This window comes from Rhinolophus hipposideros (assembly GCF_964194185.1).
Source record: "Rhinolophus hipposideros genome assembly, chromosome: 23".
Lineage (NCBI taxonomy): Eukaryota > Metazoa > Chordata > Mammalia > Chiroptera > Rhinolophidae > Rhinolophus > Rhinolophus hipposideros.
The window spans coordinates 14143409-14163041 of NC_138069.1; the positions used below are offsets into that span (position 1 = coordinate 14143409).

Consider the following 19633-nt stretch of genomic DNA (forward strand, 5'->3'; position numbering starts at 1 on the left):
GATAAAGGCCAGTGCTACCTATGTCCATACTTTGATCTTCTTTAAGCAATGCCATGAACAGAACTCTGAAAACCTTTAAGTTTTCCCAAATATCCAAGAAAAGCTTAATAAGATAGTCTTTATTGCACAATACATTATCAATTCAATCTTGGTTACTTACCTTCTCTGAGCTGTAGTAGAACAGCTCATGTTTTAAGACTACTTTCCCTAACTGTATTTGCACAAATGATGAAAGTTATGCAGAAGAAGTCACAAGCTACACACACACACAAACACACACACACACACACACACACACACAGAACACACCAAAGGCCAGAGTTTTCTTTCCGAGTTTATTGTGTACACACACACTTCACAGGTTTTTTAAAAAAAGTCTGTACACTTCACAAGACAATACAAATTAGATACAATCTGCTAGCTACACATTAGGACATTAACATAGCCCATGACTTGTGCCCTAAAACAGGCAATTGTGTTATTCCAACTCTCCGAGAGAGATTTTCCCAGCTCGTGTCGCATGGCCCAGGTGCCTCTTCTTCTGTAACTTCCACGTCTAGAACTAGGCCCACAAGCCCAAGCTCTATCTTGTTTATTTCTTTTCCAGGTTCAGTTCAGTGAGGATACTCTGAGACTTCACTTTTTCATCTTCATATCTGCTTCAATGGCACAGCGGCGCCCTCTGGTACCCCCATCCTAAATGACAGGCAGACAAAGAAAGGAAATATGAGTGAGTTGTTTTAAAAAGTGAGAGAAGGTATGGGGATTTGGTTTTTTGGGGAGGGGAGCATCAGCAGAAAAATCCAGGAAATGAGGGATATATATCTGTCTTCCCATACAGTGGGCTAAAAATCACCTGGTAGTAGTTTGTGAGAGGATACGTAGTACACAGTACCTTGCTCCTGCCCACCACAGAGGTCACTGGAGTTCACCTGGGGTCCCACAAAATGACTATTAGTCATCCCATCCAGCCCCCAAATTATGTGCAAAGGAACAGGAAGAGTAAAAGGAAGGTGGGAGAGTCAGAAAGGGCAGTGGATAGTGAGATTCTTGGCTAACATACCTGTCCAGCTGTCGGTCCCTATAAGAAAGGCCTTTCCTGCAGACTGACCCTGGCACTAGTTCCCTAGCACCTCCTGATAGTTGTTTTCCATGAGATCTGGACAATCAGAAGGCTTCTTTCCATCTGCTGCTCTCTCCCTGTAGCCCAGCTCCTTCCTCTTGGGCAACATTTTGCTGTCTTCAATAGATAAAAGGTCCTATTAACCAGCTTTGCAACAGCCAGCCAGTAGCTTGGGAATCCAGAGTCACTGTTGCAGGCCAGTAAGAACGGAGATTATACTGTTCTGTCTGTGGTACAGGCTGAGGCCTGTAGGCAAGAGGAACTAGTGAACATTTTTGCTGGGCCAGGCCATTTTCACATTTCTAACATGCAAGGACTCTAGAATTTTTAGAGCTCACAAACACAAGTTGCCTTTGAGGCCACAGTAAGGACAAGGATACCACCTGACATTTGTAGAACACTTTAATTCTTTTTCAAGCCAGTTCCATACCAATTGTCTCATTTTATCCTCACAACATCCCTGTGAGGTAGGCTGGACAGGTACCTCATTGTATTAGTTTCATCACAAAGATGAGGAAAGCAAGGCTCCATGAAATAATCCAGTCAGTTTAAGGTCATGTGGTTTTCTAGTCTGAAGCCCTTTCCATTTGATCATGCCTCAGTGCCCCATAATGAACAACACAGAGTCAGAGGGTCATTCAATTCATGAAGGAAAGAATAAAAGTCTTTAGTTAGCTTTACTAAGCTTATCTCTAATTCCACCAGCCATTACTGTATGCAATGGTCATTTTTATGGAGATCTTTATCTTAAATTTTACTGAGTATTTGTGCATCAGGAATCAGTCTTGCAGCTTAATGTTAGGGGAAAAGAAAAAAACTATGTGCTGAGTATCTGCCAGTACAATGAACATTTTTTAAAAGCCAGCTAGCTGCTGCTGCTCTGAATAATCTTCTATTTGTAAGAAAAGAATTGGCAAAAGGTGGAGTCAAGAAACGAGGAGCAGGTACATCCTACATCCTTATCAAGAATACCTCATTTTAGCCCAGTGAACTTGTAAAAAGTCCCTACCCAGCCCACACACACACACATGCAGAAAGACAGGAATGCAGAAGAGATAGTTTCTTACTCAATGACCTGAATAAACGGAAGTTCATTGCCATAGTCTGCATGTTGGATTTCCCTCTGCCACCCACCCCCAGCAGGAGCTGAGAATCTCTGTGGCAACACCACCGCTTGCAGCCATTCAATACTTACAAAGAGAGAGAGAAGGAAGGCGGGAGAGCCCATGGGGACACTGTCCTGTCAGAGGACAAACAAACACTGATCAGGTTCCACGGAAACTCTCAGCCGCAAGCACCCCAAACCTCAGGACAGAGACACAAGCACCACACACACCAAGACAAAATTTTAAAACTCAAGAACAGAGGAAAGAGATCCAAAAGCAATCTGGCCATTATGCCTCTGGAACGGGAACTGATGGTCCCCAACTGCTGCAAGCTAAGTCGTTTCCCCCACCTTGAGAGAACTCTCCCAGAGGAATTAGTAATTCGCTCACTCAGCTCACAATTTCTCCCATGTGACTGGGCCTTCCAGTCACAGCAGGTTTCTTCTGTTTGTATGGGAGCAAACAACCACCATTCTAAGATCTATATGTACACCATTGGAATATAGAAGCCTGGCAGTAACATAAGGTTCTGTGGATGCTTCAGACTTCTAGCACTGGCACACAGGCCTTTCTTGGGCTCCTCACCTTCTCTGAAGCATCCTGTTTGCGGGTAGAATCTCTCCCTCGAAGACTTTTAGCACTGATCCCAGACTCAGATGTTTGCATAATCAACTGTGTGGCCAGGAATTGCTGCAGGGAGAAGAAACACAGTTGGCCCTAGACCTGATCCAGTGGGGAAGAATTAAAGACACCTTAGGTTTTGTAAATAGGACTTCATATAGTATCTTTCCGCAATTAGCATTTCAAATACTTCTTGACTGATTAGAAGTTTAGCATACTAAGCTTTAATTCTAGTTGTGCATGCTCAAAAATTGGAAAATGCCTAATAGCTCAACTTTTTTTTTTCTTTTTTGCTATAATATATGATCAAAATCTCTATGCTCTGAGAAAGAGAATAAAACTAGATGAATCGGGGTGGCCGGTTAGCTCAGTTGGTTAGAACGTAGTGCTAATAACACCAAGGTTGTTGGTTCGATCCCCACATGGGCCACTGTGAGCTGCGCCCTCAAGGGAAAAAAACAACTAGATGAATCAAAGATCATCAAGTAATTTAAGTAAGTTGGCAAACTCTGCAGAGATAGACCATATCCCTTCGAGTTCAATATCCCAAAGAGTACCTGGTAATGCAACTACATGACAGAAGCAGGTTATCTGTGATGAAAAGGGAGAGGACATTTGTTGATTGTCTAATATGTACATATTTAACGTAATCAAAAATATACACTCACCATTTTATAAGAATTTTATTTAAAAAACTTCAGGAAACTTGCCCAAGAAAGGTAGACTATTCTCACAACTCTTTTACCAAACAAACCAACATGAGAAAACTAACATAAATCCAGCAAGAACAAAATTTTATGTTCCTAACTATTCCAAGTAAAAGCCACAGCACCCCTTCCTGACAGCAATATGAATCATTCCCTTGAGTATTTTCATTTCATTCTTGCTAAAACACTAAAGGTCCTCAAAGTACCTGGATCTGCTCCAGGACATCTCGCTGCATCTCTACGGCCATGTGATAGACATCATGGTCTGAGCTATTATACATTACAGCATTCTGGAACATCAGCATAATATCACGCTGAAATTCAGCTGTGCTGCGGATCAGTCCATTTTCAATGTTTTTCTTAATAGTTGACAAATCCATAGGCCTGAAAAAAAAAGGATTGGTAAATGGCAGCGGAGAAAGGAAGAAGACTCGACTGGATCCCTGAAGATATTATTACCATATATAGGCCTTCTCATATATCCCTTCAGTCCCAACTGCCAGGATTCAAATACCAACCCTTCACCCTGAAACATGCACTTAACCCAAAAACCAAAATCAGTCTGTATAATAAGCACTGAGAACAGTAATAAAAGGGGTTAATTCTTTTGGACTATTATTGGTTATCCAGCCAATGAAATGATCAGTTTAGTACTTGGTCATCTTTACTAAACTGATCTTTACATCAAAAACATTTGCTATAAACTTACTGTCTAAAGCAAAATCCACTAAAACTGAACAATTTACAATCCAGAGAAGTCAGCATGCGGAATGGATTATGGCTTACCTCTGCACAATGCTGTGGTAGCCAGGTGCTATGTCATCTGTAACTGGCTGCAGGAAGACATTGGCATACCTGTCCAAAGAGAATAAGGTGCTATTACTGGCTTATCCTTCAAAAGCACAGGTGAGGGAACTTGACCTAAATAGCTAAAGCTTCTAAGAGCCACTGCCACCAGTCCAATATAAGCCTACTCAGACTTTTTCCTAGTTACCAACAATGAGGAGGAATAGGAGAAAATGTTCCTACTAACTGGTAAAGCCACCACTCACCTGTGATTAGCTGCAGCTCTCCATACAAGCATAATGGCTTTCTTCCAGATTTTCTGTGCCTGAATAGCCTCCTGGTCCTCACTACAGACAGAACTGAAATAAAAGAAATATGTAAGTATTTCTACCTGTTTGACTAGGCATAAGTCAAAAACAAAAAGAAAAAGCCCTAAATATTTCTTGTCAACTACAGGCATATCTCGTTTTATTGAGCTTCACTTTACTGTGCTTCATATATATTTCTTATTTTACAAATTGAGGGTAAGACCCTCCTCCACCAGCAAAAAGATCATGACTCGCTTTATTGCAATACTCAGTTTATTGCAGTGGCCTGGAACCAAACCCACAATATCTCTGAGGTATGCCTGCATTTGTTCCAAGCCAAGAAAGGGAAGATGAAAAAGATTAAAAAAAAGATCCTCTCCTACTTCTCACCTTCACTGCCTTGACCTCAAAAAATTTCAGATACTCACAACTGTGAAGAAGCAGGGCTGCTGGGGATGGAGTCTGCCAGTGTGTGGGACTGCAGCGTAGCGTTGTGTATGCTAAAGCCATCATCACTCTCGCTCACAGGGGGTTCATTATCCATCTCTGACAAATAGCCTTCTCCTTGATCTTCTTCCTTAGGCTCCTCCAGGCTGGCCGCTTCACTGACTCCATCTTCCTCCTCATCCTCACCCGGGGCATCCTTAGACACAGTGGGCTCCAGTTAAAAAATGTAAGCAACGCTATCCAGCAAAGCGTCATTATAACATGATCTGGCTCTTGGGTCAGATCAGTTCTAGAAAATGGCCTCACACTGCTTCCTGACTGAGCCCTCTATCACTTATACTACCATCTACTTACAGACACTGACCGATGAAGTAATTGAGAACCTGGACAAAGACCAGGATCCTTACAAAAGGAAGAAAAAAAAAAAGCTACTTAAGACTAAGCTTAAGAGGCGTTCCTTCTTTCCCCTGCTCTTGAGAGGAACTGTGACCCTGGGTACAAAGGTATCAAAAATAGTCTTTATTTTGTGTCTTATCTGATGGAGCAAGCTCATATCGCATTGTTTTAAATCTGTTTGTTACTATTGCTTTAGTAATTCTAAAAAGAAAATTTTGGATGATTTTCTCTGGATAGTATAATTAATAACCTGATTTCTTGTTTCCCTGGCTCTGATATCCCTATTCATTTCAAACCACTCTGAATGTATCAAAGCTTTTTTGTGCAGTATATGCAAAGAAAGGTCTGTGGTGATGTTCACAAACTCTTTCAGATGGGAAACACGCGTTGCCATCGATCGTTCTCCCACTGTGCCTGACTGTCCACTGCAGCTTTTCCCCATGCAACTCCTTAACCAGTCTCATCTCAGAGAATAAAGATGCCAATTTACTGAAATTCATTAAAACGGTCGTGCTATAGGTAAATCTAGTCACACAGCAAGAGGAATAAAGAAAAGTCTGAAATACCTTTATCTGGCTTCCAAAAATAGTCCCTGATTCTTCTTTCAATGAGTCTGCAGAGGAGAGAAAGACTACCTGAAGATTTTTCCACCTTAGCCTTCCCCTTCCTATGGACATTAATTCCCTGCAGCTCTCCTTTCCATGCTGACCTATTCTACCTCTTCTACTTGCCCACAACCCACAATCCCTCAGCAGCCAAAGCAAATGATTTCAACTTAGTTACAGAATACACATTTCCTGGCCTTACTATTTACCTGACATTTCAAATTTGTGCTGAGACTCTCCCTCTAAAGGATCTTCAATGGGATTTGAGCCTTGTGATGGAGACAGCATGCTTTCCGGGGATGCCTGAAGACCAAAAAGAACAAAAAGCTTAAGTACTGGTAAATCACTACATCTTACACAATTTTATTCTTCAATGATAATAAGGCTATAGAAGAAATTCTACGTCCTACCCACGTAATATTATAACGTATATCCTAACAGAAAGAGGTTATGTATGTACCTAGGCTAAGAACCGGTTCTTATATTCATTTTTGCTCCAAAAGACGCATTAGAGCTGATGGTCCAGCTAGGTCTTATTTTCGGGAAAACATGGTACCTATAGCACTGATCACACCAATGGGCTTTAGATACATTAAACATGTCAGAACTCAGGAATGCAACAAACAAAACCAAAGGCCTAAACTGCCACTTCTTTCCTAAAGTATAACCCTCCACCCTCCCAGCCCTGATGTTAAATACCTCGGTCTTCACAGTTGTAAGTGGAGTCTCATCGCCTTTCCCACTGGAAACTTCTGCTTCAGCAATCTCTCCATTTACAGAACTTCTGGGTTCCTCGTCTAAGTCCTGACTCCTGAGTTCTGGTGGCTCCATACTTGTGCTTGGAACAACTCCAGCTACTATTTCAGCCCCTGAAATGCCTTGTTCTGGTTCTGTAGGTTCCATTTTGATCTCAACACTGGGTTCCCTGATGTCCACCAGTTCATGGATTCCTTTGTTTTCTGATTCCTCAAAGTCCAGCCTCTCTTGCTTGACCGTCAACTCTGGTGCAGGGAGAGCTACTGGCTTGTCCCGCTCCTGCTGAATAGAGTGTTCCCAGGGGCCAGGCAGAGACTGGGGATCATCATTCTCTTCACAGAAAGACAATGCCGCTTCCACTGCTGCCACATCCAGCACTTCAGGATGATCATCTACCTGTCCCATAACACACACACTGTTGAAGTCACAGAAAGAAGCCAAGAAGCCCAAGTCCCTCAATTTTGTTAGTACCAAATGAGATGGCCTGAACCTGCAGTTTCTCTCTCCCCCTTCTCTATGTACTAGAAGCAACCAATGGACAGGCACCTGTCCTGTGCAAACCAGTAACATAGGAATGGTTGGGGAGAGGACTAGTATGTCAGTACCAAAGGGTTTTGGGACTATAGAGATGGAAGTTGGCAGAAGCAGGAGAGTTGTTTATGTAACTGTTACTATGAGAAGCAAGGAGAGACTGAGGAGAGAAGCCTACATAGGACCCATGAGAGATTCTTTTGGGCTGTGTTGAATAGTTACCTTGTCCTCAATGATGGCAATGATGTCTCCAACAGTTTCAAAGTCCAGCTCTTCACCTGTGTAAGACACAGCAATATCCATCTTCTCAGCCAAATCTAAATCTTCCTTCCCATCTATGCTGGGAGGCTTTGATCCTCCAGAAGCCTCTGCCACTCCTGATCGGAAACATTCTTCTTTGATAGAATTGATGATCATGGAGATTTCACTGCTATCCATGGAAACAGTCACAGTATGTGGATCCCCCACAGCCTCCATGGGAACACAAGTGTCAGGCTGACTCACTGAATAACAGGAAGAGAAAATCATCTCAGAAGCTTATTGAGTACCATGTGACCGACTGGAGATCACACCAAGGCTGCAGACAGATGTCAAGTACTCATACTCTAAGCTCTGAAAAAGTTCTTACATCTACCTACGTTTTCTTCTCAGTTTTTTTCTAGAAAGTAAGGTAGGAACACATGTTCAAGCCCACTTCTATGTGTACACTTAGCCCGTTTCCCCCAGCACGTAAATGCCCACCCACTTCTTCTCACATCTTGTTTTTTCCTAAGGCTAAAGATGGCAAATGTCCATGGAGAACAGAACAGAAGCGTCTGAATTGGAGCTGATGCTCTTGGTCACGTCTCTAACTGAAGCTCAAGATGAAATTTTGGACCTAGAGGCTGCTCAGGGCGTGGGTAAGGGACGCACCTGGAGCTACACTCTCAGGAGTGGAGACAGCCGGAGCAGAGGATGGTGCTGGCAGCGCAGGCATCATGACAATGGTAGCCTGGGACACAGACTCTACAGGGGGTGGCACAAGTTTAACTGGAGGTTCACTGGCAACAGTAGTGAAGGAAGCAAGAGGTGTGGTGAACTGTGTAGGACCAGCTTCTAAAAGCCGGGAAAGAGTGGGAGCACCTAACAGACAAAGAGGTACACAAAATGAGGTAAGAAGGAAGCACATGAACAAGAAGCAATAGCCACTTTAAGACAACCGAGAAAATTTTTAGTCTCGAAGGATGAAAGCAACTCCTCTGTTGAGTAAGTTCATTATCTTTATCCTTACTTTCTCCAATCTTACTTAAGATCTTTTGCCAAGTTAGGAATGACCCAAAATACTGGAACACACAACGTATATGAAAAATGGGTGGCAATTTTTTCTCAGAAAATTAAACATAACAACAAAAAATTGGTATGAATAAATCTGTCACTTCTACTGAAGTTAAACGTGTCCACACAAATTCAATATGCCAACATTTAATGTTGGTTTGTATTTTGTCAAGTTTATTTTTTGGCTTTACATTTTATACTTGATTCTCACTACTGCCTTGTAAAGTATATATATTGCAATTAATAAAAGAGAAAACTGAGGCTCAAAAATTACCTATCCAAGGTCACAAAACCAGTGTGTGGTGAGCCTGAGACGCAACTCCAGTTCTCCTGTTCCACACCATCACCCCCATTCCATAACACCCTTCCATGATTTTGTAAAACCCAGAAAAGCAGCCTCACTATTAACTTCACTATGCCTCTCATTAATATCTAAGCTGTGGTCATCCAGGGCTATCAATATTTCAAAGGTGGAATGGATTTAAAATCTGGGACACAATGTGGTTTAACATTAATGTAACTCCAAGGTTGGGCTTTAAATCTAGGATTGACGGTTGCTTAGTAACAAAGGCTAGAAACCACAAGGGCCATCAATGCCAAGCTCAGTATCTCTGAAGTCAAGTAGATAATGGAAAAGTGGTGACTTACCTGAGGCGGCAGGGGAGGCTGCAACAGTGCTGGGGGTTTGCTGCATCTCCCCACCATGTATCATGGGAAGGACCCCGCCTACCTCCAGGAGGACACCTGTACTGTTCAGGTGGCCAGAAGCCATTTCACTCTCATTTACCTACCAGGGAAGAATAGAGGTGAAGGCTACACTCAAGCTTTCCTTTACTACCACTTCCCAAAATAAGCTCCAGCCGTTGACCAAACTTCATAAAACTAAAGTTAATATCCAAAGAGAATAATTTTAGACCCAAGGGAAACTCTAATTTTCAAAACTTTTAACAAGAGTTCTCTGGAGAAGAGAACCAAAATAACAATGGTTTCAGATACCTCAGGACCCAAGGATACTATCAACTTACTGTGTTGGGTTTTGTTTTTTGGGGTTTTTTTTTTCCTTAATTAATGTTTAATTAGAAAATCTATTCCTGTTTTGAACTTTTTTTCCATGTCATATTTTAGGTCCCAGGCACTCCCTTCCAAAGTACTAAATCACCACAGCTCTCAAACACCCACAGAAGTCTCCATACCAGTCTGGGGCTAGTAGGCAGGAGGCTGCCCTTCTTCAAGAGCTCTGACAGCAGAGGGGAGGGGGGTGGAGTTGCTTTCTGTCCAAGCATCTTTTTCTGGGGTGAATCATCTGTTACTGGGGTCATGGGGGCTTCTAAGGGTGCAGAGCCTGGAGGAAGGGTGTCAGGAATCCCAGGAAACGAGGTGACTGGGGTACTCGGCAAAGTCCCAGGGGTTACCTAAGAGACAACAGAGAACCTTTATCTGACTTCTCAAACTCTGGAAGGTTCCCTACGAATCTGGATGGATTAGTGTGTCTAACTATTACTTTATTAGTCCTGAGAGGAATTGCCCAGAAACCCTCTACCCCTCCTACTCTCAGCCACACCTTTCTTCCCCACAATTTTTTCTCTTACACTCTAACCCACAATGATCCAAGCATTCTGCCCCACCTTCCTTTTACAATCTCCTTACCCACTACCAATGTTATCGTTACAAGGTCACAGTCCTTTATTTCAGCAGGAATTTCCTAAGACTAGCACACTTAACACAACTCCTTGACATAACCTTCTACCTCTCTCTCAAAAGGTCAAAAGCTCTATGTTTTCAGGTCCATCCTTATCTTAGAGCACCAAACAAGGTAAATTAAGTCTTTAGCATTCAGACCAAGAGAGGAAGTTGCCTCTAGGCCAAAAGTGGTTTCCTGATCACTCAGCTCTCTGCTGGCTTATTGCCCCTTTGCTGATTAATTCCTGCAGAGGGAAATATACTCACCCCAGAAGTAGCCTCTTCCATAGTGGTTGCAGTCAAGTCCCCAAGTGGATAATCATTTCCTGGGGAGGCAGAATCTATAGGAGAGCGGACCATCACAGTAGGTAACCTCCGAGGGGGTGTTTTTACTGCTTGACGAGCTAGAACATACAAGAGAACAATTTCTAAGTCTTCAAGATTAAATAAATGAAACCAGACACTCCTTGACTATTATATAATAAAGAACAAATAGGGATGTTGCATTACTAAAACAGCATTATGAGTTGGACTGGAAAGCTTTAAACACTTCTACCAGTAAGATAGGAAAACTCACCTAAGACAAATTCTCACCCTAAGCAAACCCATTTAACTATTCAACTACCCCAAAGGTCCTTAAGAGTAGGAAAGTGGTTTAAACACCTTTCAATTTCCTCTTCAGCAACTTATTAAGATTCTGTTTTTAATAAGAGGGAAAGACCTCATTAGCTCACAGCATATATTCCTAGTTACAAAAGCTTAAGTCCCTCCCCTTATATAGTGACTGAGCTAGTGTCACTTTTGACACACCTGACTTCTAAAATCTTAATTATGTTCAGTCTTATCAAGCCTTTATGTCCTAAAAGATCTAGTGAGATCTGAGCAGAGCTCATTTTCTAAGTTTCTTCCTGGACATAAAAGGATGTTTTTATTCTGGTAAAAGAGATGATGACAGAGAAAAGTGTGCAAGTAAATTGGAATTAGTAAATTCTCTGTTACAAAATATTTTTCAACTGTCATTAGCATGCAGTACTGTAGTCAGTTGCTAAACAGTCACTAGGTTCAGCTTACCCTGATATGCAGCGTCTGTAGCCTTCCTCTTTACTTCAGCCTCTTCTTCCTCCAATTTCTTTTTCCTAAAGGGGGAATTAAGGGTTAGATACTAGCTAGCTCTAGCTCCTCCACAGTTCTCAATGCCCTCAAAAGGAAATTTTCTGCCAGGCTAGCACTTTCTGGAGGAAAGGCCTAAAAGAGAAATCCTTATCAGCAAAACAGGGAATTTCGAGTGGACTGCTTAACTACCAGTTCTTCACCCACACAAACTAGAGCCACTTGTAAGTTAGAACAAAGTCATGTTCTCACATTGAAATGTTCCATCACATTATCTTTTAGGACTCATTGCCCCCTCCCAGCTACCAGGCCACTCTGCAGTTTTCCCCCTCCAGAATCAGTCAAGTCTAAAGGAATGACAGATGGAGGAAGTAAGCCAGGTAACTCAAGGAGAGAAGGGGGTAAAAAGAGAGAAAGGAGTATAGATAGAAGAACAATATAATATAACCCACATCGCAATGTCATTGCAAAGCTCATCCAGTCTGCTGTCCATGTGCCCAGCTTGAATTAGTTCTGCGTCTCTTTTCAGCCGTCTGTAGGAAGAAAGAGTAGTAGGTAGACTGGGTTTTTTAATCTGCTATTTAAAAAATTCTGAGCAGTATTAGAAGTCAGCCCCCTTTGTCTCTCCCAACCAATTGGCATCTCTCTGATAAGTACCTGTATTTTTCCTGGGTTTCCTTTATTACTTTCTTTAGTTCCTCAACTCGTTCAGCAGTCAGTTTCCGAACAATGACATCTTCAACAGTTTCTACCACTTCTCCCTTTTCACCCCGTTTCCGTCTGTGAAAAATTAAAATAAATGCATACATACTTGAGTAAGAAAACATGTTTCCACTCCCACGTGCTTTCTTTGAGCTTTCTCTACCACCTAACCACAGGTTACTTCTCTTACTTTTTTTTTGCGTTAATTGTGTTTATTGTGTTGTTTACTGTGTACAAGTATATACAACACTATGGCCTCCCCCCAGCACAAGAAATCAACATAAAGAAACATTCAGTGAAAAACTTTTGTATTTAGAATTAGCCAATTGGACTCTGTGTAGGTGATCCCAACGTTGTTGGCAACATCCAACGCATCATAGTCAGGAGCCAGGGGAACATATGCCTTCTTCTCTCCATCAGGCCTGATCAGGGTGTTGACCTTGGCCACGTCAATGTCATAAAGCTTCTCCACAGCCTGTTGGACCTGGTGCTTGTTGGCCTTGACATCCACAATGAATACAGTGTATTGCTGTCTTCTATCTTCTTCGTGGCTGACTCGGTAGTTAGGGGGAATGTGATGATGGCACAGTGGTCAAGCTTGTTTCTCCTGGGGGCGCTCTTCTGAGGATATTTAGGCTGCCTTTGGGGCCGCAGTGTCGTGGACCTTCAGAAAGTGGATGACGTCTGGATCTTCTTTTTTTTGTGGCTGCGGATGACTTTTAGGACTGCTTTCTTTGCCTTCAAAGCCTTTGCTTTGGCTTCGGCTTTGAGAGGGGCAGGGGCTTCCTTCTTTGCTTTTGGCGCCATCTTCATGAAAAGGTCTCTTATACTTTTAACACCCAGTAATATGAATTGATAGAAAACTAGACTTCCTCAGTAAACACTCTCCACTAAAAAGATTTAACTTAAATACTCGGCTTTGTACTCACTTTGGGGTCTCAGTGGTCTCTAGAAGTTCGGAGTACTGGGAAGCACAATGCTATGTGAAAAAAAGTGAAAATAGGATGAGCAAACCTGGAAAGGAATGACCTTTCAAAATTTCCACATACTAGACTGAGGTTCAGAGGGGAGCTATATGTAACAAGAGTGCTTTATAGAAGAGCAAATTATTTTGCAATGAAATCAGAATAAGGGCAAACATTTACAGCTAATATCTACTGAGATATTACCACATGGCAAGGTTAAATACTTTACAAGTATTACCTCAACTGAATCTCTAAAACACTCCGGAAGCAACTTTACCTCTACTTTACAAATGAGAAAACTGAGAATCATGGCCCAAAGTTTTTAAATGGAGTCATCATACGACCCAGATCTGTCTAAATCCCAAGCTTGAGCTCTTAACTGTCACGCTACATTGACAATAATAGTTTGTAATACAAGCATATATTGATGGATTGGCAAACAGGGGAAAAGGAAAAGTATTCTCAAGTATTCTCCTCTTCACAGTATTAAAAAAGCCTTATAATTAAAGAGCAGGGCCTGGAAGAGAACCCACTTCACATCTCAAAGACTGCTCTCAAAGAGCACTTGCTTGGGAACTTACTTTTTGAGAGAACCAGTCTGGAGGGCGGCCAGGTTCTGCAAAGGGTTTGATTGCTCTGCTAACTGATACCCTACAAAATGAGAAAAGCCTTATGATACACCAAAAAGGAAAAAATAAAGAGGAAAAGTACCATGAGAGTTCAAGGTTTGGAGTAAAAAACATGCCACTGAGAAGTATACTGGAATATGTGACTATGGAAAATGATACAAGGACTTGAAAATCATTTAGAGGGAAAGAGTCATTGCTAAAGTTTTCCTAAGTGACATATTTCCTGAGTAAAGCAAAGGTATTAGAACCTAATAAAGTATCATTTCTGTACATTTGGGAAAATATTTTTGTATGGATTTTGTTTTTTTAGAAAAGATATGCCTTTTGAAAAGCAATTTGTAATATATTACAGACCCAAAAAGTACTTTTGATCCACTAAGACAGGTCTTAGGAATGTAATGTAGGAAATAATTTAACGAAAGAAGAATGCACCAAGAAGAATGCACCATGTAGACTTGATCAGATTGATGAAGTTAGATTTTTTCCTAAATGGCTGCAAGAGGTTAACTTAAGGCACTTCAACTCTACGAAAATAGTCTATAAAAATAACTGTGAAATATATGATGATATGGGACATGTTTATAACATATTAACTAATAAAAGGTGACAATTTTCTGCTATGATGCATCATGCAACCTTTTTAGAAGTTGTAGGTATAAAGACTAAGGAACAGGCAAAAATGAAAACAGTTCCACTGGAATGGGATAAATGAAGAAGTGTACAAAAGCTTCAACTGTATCTGTTTAAGAAAATCTGAAGGAAATATGACAAAATATTAAGATTTATATTCAGGTTATATCCAGGTACCAGGTACATGGCAACCTATGTTATTCTCCGTACTTCTCAATGTGGTTGAAATATTTCATAACTTTAAAAAGTTTTAAAATTTTGTGTTGGGATAATGGTATCACAGAGCTCCTTTCCTTTACAAAAAAGTTTACTTAACATTGTTATATGGGTAGCTATAAGCAAAAAAAAAAAGTTTGATCCATAATTTACATCTTATACCGAGAAAAGCCGCAAATGGATCACAGATTTAAATGTTTAAAAAAATTTAACCATGAAAGTACTAGAAGAAATCATAGATAAAATTATTTTATAATCTCAGACCACGTAAGTTCTATTTATAACACAAAATCCAGGGGCTGTAAAAGAAAATTATTAATAAGCTACAGTTTAAAGGTCTCAGTGTAAAAATATAAGCCATAGCCAAATGGCACATTGCTTTCAAAAGAATGCATCAGGGGCCGGCCAGGTGGCTCAGGTGGTTAGAGCTCCATGCTCCTAACGCTGAAGGCTGCCGGTTCGATTCCCACGTGGGTCAGTGGGCTCTCAACCACAAGGTTGCCACTTCAATTCCTCGAGTCCCGCAAGGGATGGTGGGCAGCACCCCCTGCAACTAAAATTGAACATGACACCTTGAGCTGAGCTGCCGCTGAGCTCCCAGATGGCTCAGTTGGTTGGAGAGCGCCCTCTCAACCACAAGGCTGCCGGTTCAACTCCCGCAAGGGATGGTAGGCTGCGCCCCCTGCAACTAACAACAGCAACTGGACCTGGAGCTGAACTGCACCCTCCACAACTAAGATTGAAAGGACAACAACTTGACTTGGAAAAAAGTCCTGGAAGTATACACTGTTCCCCAATAAAGTCCTGTTCCCCTTCCCCAATAAAATCTTCCAAAAGAAAAATAAAGAATGCATCAGACAGTTCAAATGGCTAATTTCCCCAATATATAAAGAGCCCCCCGAATTAAAGAAGACTAATAAACACATGGAAAAATGGGAAAAAATCAGTTTACAGAAAAGAAGATATAAGTGGCTCTTTAACACATGAGGATAGTTAACCTCATTCATCATAGGATAAACGCAAATGAAAAATCTGAGAAATATTTCTCACCTTTTATAACATTGTCAAAGGTGGGTATTGCCAAAGATGAAAAACACCTAACACATTCTATGAACCAGGGCACAGAAAACAGATACTCTGATATGTCACCAATAGGAGTATAAATTCAAACAATCTGAATAGGGTAATTTGAAATATTTATCAAACTTTATAAACTCATGTATTCTTTGATGCAATAATTCGTTCAGTTTATCTTTATATCCATAAAACCATACCATGCATATTAAAAAAAGGAATGATAGATTTTCATATAGAGATATAAAACAATCTATAAAACAGTACTAATTTAGAGAGAGGAAAACAGCAGCAGCAAGGTAAAAAACAGTATATAACCGTTTGTGCTTAAAAAGGAGGGGGAGAAAGAAAACGTATGCACATACTTCCTCATATATACAAAAGTAATGCTGGAGGAAACACAAGAAACTGCTAACTGGGAAATGAGGCACAGTAATGGGAAGAAGATACTGTACTATTTTGAATTTTGAATCTTGTGACTTAGTACTTCCTCAAAAATTAAATACAATTTTAAATTTCAAAGTCTTTTTATACTATTTTCCTAATAATAATGTGATGAAATACAAAATTACCTTGTATTTCAAACCACTTAACCTGGTGGTTTGTTTAAAAGAGTTCAGTTTATAATGGGGGGGGTGCCCCAAGAATGTATACACATGACTTGTATTCATCTTTTATCAGTATATATTGAGTATTACAATTTTAATAAGTTTTTTTCTTTCCTAAAACGTATATACATTTTTTTTAATATCCTCTGTATTTGAGTTGAGATATATTTAAGTACAATCTGAGGTTTATCAAATTAGTGTGATTCATTTTTTTGGGGGGTTTACCATTTATTTTGACTCAAGAACAGCTGCTATCTAGAATATCCTGGTTTCATCTTTGAAGTTATTTTGTACATATGTAAAGTTGCAGAAATGCTAACTGTGAGCAGTAATGGTGATTTGGAAACTCATTTTAATGGTTAAAGAAGTAGAGATAAACCATATAAATACAATGTGTACATTAAGTAACTATAAGGCTTAAGACAATTAAAAAGTGTCCTTAGATCCTTAGAAGAGGGGGTAGGGGGGGAGAAAAATGTTAAAAATGAAAAAGAATATATGTCCTGGTAGCAAAAAAGATTGGAAACTTACTATCTGGTACTTAAAAAGAAATAACTGGTACTTAAAAAGAAATATTGGGGGGCAGCCAGTTAGCTCAGTTGGGTAGAGCGCGATCCTCGTAACACCAGGGTTGCTGGTTCGATCCCCACATGGGCCACTGTGAGCTGCACCCTCCACAATTAGATTGAAACGACCACTTGACTTGGAGCTGATGGGTCCTAGAAAACCACACTTAAATAAATAAAAGTTAAAAAAAAAAATATTGGAGTGTCAAGACAATTCAATAGGCAAAGAATAGTCTTTTCAACAAATACTGGGTACTGGGATAGTGGATATATACACGCCAAACAGACCCCTGCTTTGGAATATACACAAAATTACCTCAAAATGGAACAAAGACCTAAATGTGTAGAGCTAAAACAATGAAGCTCTTAGAAAACATAAAAATAAATCGTTTCTTAGCTATGACACCAAAGCACAAGCAAAAAGAAAAAATTGGACAAGTCAAAATTAAAAACTTTTGTGCTCTCAACGATACCAATCAAGAATGTGAAAAGACACACAAAACAGGAGAAATATTTTCAAATTATCTGACAAGGGATGTATGTCAGAAAATATATAAAGAATTCTTAAAGCTAAGTAATAAAAATAAATAATCCAAAGGATCCGAGCAGACATTTCTCCAAAGTAGATACACAAATGACTAAAAAATACATGAAAAGATGCTCAACATTAGTCACAAGGGAAACGCAAATCAAAACCAGAATGACATATTTCATATCCACTAGTATGGCTATAATCAAAAAGACAATCATATTGTTTAACATACAGAGAAATTGGGCCCTCATTTATTGCTGGTGGGATTGTAAACTTGTGGGGCCACTTTTTGCAGTTCCTCAAAAAGTTAAACACAGACTTACCATATGACCCAGCAATTCCACTCTTAATTCAGAGACTAGAAAACATGTCAGCACAAAACCTCATACATAAATGTTCACAGCAGCATTAACTATAATACTCAATATTAAGTGGAAACAACCCAAATGTTCATCAACTGATGAATGGATAAACAAAACGCAACACACCCATACAGTTATGTACTTATAAAAAGGAATAAAGCACTAATACATGCTACAAGGTTTATAATTTCAAACCTTGAAATTATAATGCTAAGTGAAAGAAGCCAGTCACAGACCAACACAAATTATCAAGATTTCATTTATATGAAATGTCCGGAATAGGCAATCTAGAAAGAGAAAGTAGATGAGTCGTTAAGCAAGGTGGAGAGGAGATTGTAGAGTGACTAATGGTTGCACAACTCTGTGAATATACTAAATTCTGTGAATCTACTGGGCCAATTTTATAGTCTGTGAGTTATATCTCAATAAAGCTGTTAAAAGTAGGGCCTAAAGGTTAGTATGATTAACTATGAGCTTCCACTAGTATAAAAAAAATACCCAACAGTTTCAAAGACCCAAGAAATCAGACACCCTAGATACCTTACCAATTTTGATCTCCACTCCTCATGACAGAAGACGCTAAACACAGCTTCTCTCGGATGGACCATGGTTCCGTGGGGCCAGTACTCAGCAGCTTGTGTTCTGAAAGGAGAGAGGTCTTAAAGGCAACCACTGAGACACTAGTTCTAAGCCCCAAAGGGAGACCTAAACACCTAATACAAAACATCCCAACTTGTACGGACAAAGTGAGCTACCATCACCAAATCTTGATTTTTTTCACCTCGCTAGTAAAATATCACCACTGGCGTGGTGCCTATTCACTGCGTGTGAATTGCACTCCGAGCATCTGGCAAAATATTTTTTGTTCATGACTATTCTGCTTTATATATATATATATATAAAAAAAACAGAATGTCAGATTTAAGATGAAGCTGTACTTCCAAATGGCCCCGTTTTAAGAATACGGACATACTTTATCCCCATTGGAACGCAAGGCTTTTTCCCCCATGATTCCCAGCGGCCACTCCCCTGCTGCCCCGCCCCCTTCTTAGCATAAACTTGTTTACTTGTTTCAGCAACTCACTACCCACCCCCACCTTCGGTCGTCGGGCCTAAAAGACATTTTCAATCCATGAAACCGAGGAAAATGGCTGAGATGCAAAAAACGCCATTTCCCCAGTGGCAGAAAGGGCTCTTGGTTTAAATATCCCATTTCTGTGGGAGACAGGGTGCGAGCCTCACAAACGTTGGTCAGAATATGAATGGCCCTCGGAGACGTGGGCCGCTCCGTACGGCTCCCGACACGTCTTCGTCAGCACGCCCGAGTCTTCCAAAGCACCTTTGTCGCTCACCCCACACCAATCCCAAACACACAAGGATTCGCTGAGCTGCTTCTCTCAAATCTCCGCGGCCTCCCTGAGAAACAAAACCCTACAGTTTCGGACGCCCCCAAATATTGGCCTTCACAACGCCGACGAGCGCAGGTCGCTGAAGACCATGGACTCTCTGGCACATCATTTCTCCTCCTTCCTAAGCGTGTGACAGAAATCTAGTGCCTGGCCTCGGCTCTACAAAGGCCTTCCACGCAAAAGCAGCGCAGATACTTACTGCCCGTTCCTGTCGCCATCTTAGCCTCGAAGTCTCCAACCCTCGAGGAAAGACAGCCTGCTAAGGCGGAAACCCGGAGAACTCTGGGCAATAGAGTCCGTGCGTTTGCTTGCGCTGCTTCCTGGGAAATGTAGTCCCCACCCTCCGCCCCAAGAAGAACAAGTCCCGTAAACCAATTCTCTTTTGCGCTCCTGGGAAGGAATGTGCTAAAGAAGGACAGGGGATGGCGGCTGAAGCCTCAGGACTTCCTT

The 19633-nt window shown here is 40.9% G+C and overlaps 1 protein-coding gene across 8 annotated transcripts; it reads right to left on the reverse strand.

Moving 5' to 3' along the window:
- Nucleotides 1-314: 314 nt before the first annotated feature.
- On the reverse strand, nt 315-19443 carry LOC308491920 (bromodomain-containing protein 8). 8 transcript variants are annotated; one of them, XM_081036130.1, is made up of 22 exons: nt 19383-19425; nt 18320-18416; nt 13739-13808; nt 13122-13171; nt 12148-12270; nt 11943-12023; nt 11452-11516; nt 10648-10784; nt 9894-10112; nt 9349-9487; nt 8299-8508; nt 7609-7889; nt 6799-7251; nt 6309-6402; nt 6061-6107; nt 5080-5294; nt 4610-4702; nt 4344-4412; nt 3764-3941; nt 2815-2919; nt 2319-2363; nt 317-696 (listed from the first exon to the last, which is right to left on the reverse strand). In XM_081036130.1, the coding sequence occupies exons 1-22, from the start codon at nt 19399-19401 to the stop codon at nt 637-639; spliced, it is 2850 nt and encodes a 949-aa protein (XP_080892256.1). In that variant the 5' UTR covers nt 19402-19425; the 3' UTR covers nt 317-636. The 8 variants fall into 8 exon arrangements, with proteins under 8 accessions (XP_080892257.1, XP_080892261.1, XP_080892256.1 ...); XM_081036131.1 differs by lacking the exon at nt 2319-2363 and having other exon boundaries at nt 315-696; XM_081036132.1 differs by lacking the exon at nt 8299-8508 and having other exon boundaries at nt 19383-19443.
- Nucleotides 19444-19633: the final 190 nt, after the last annotated feature.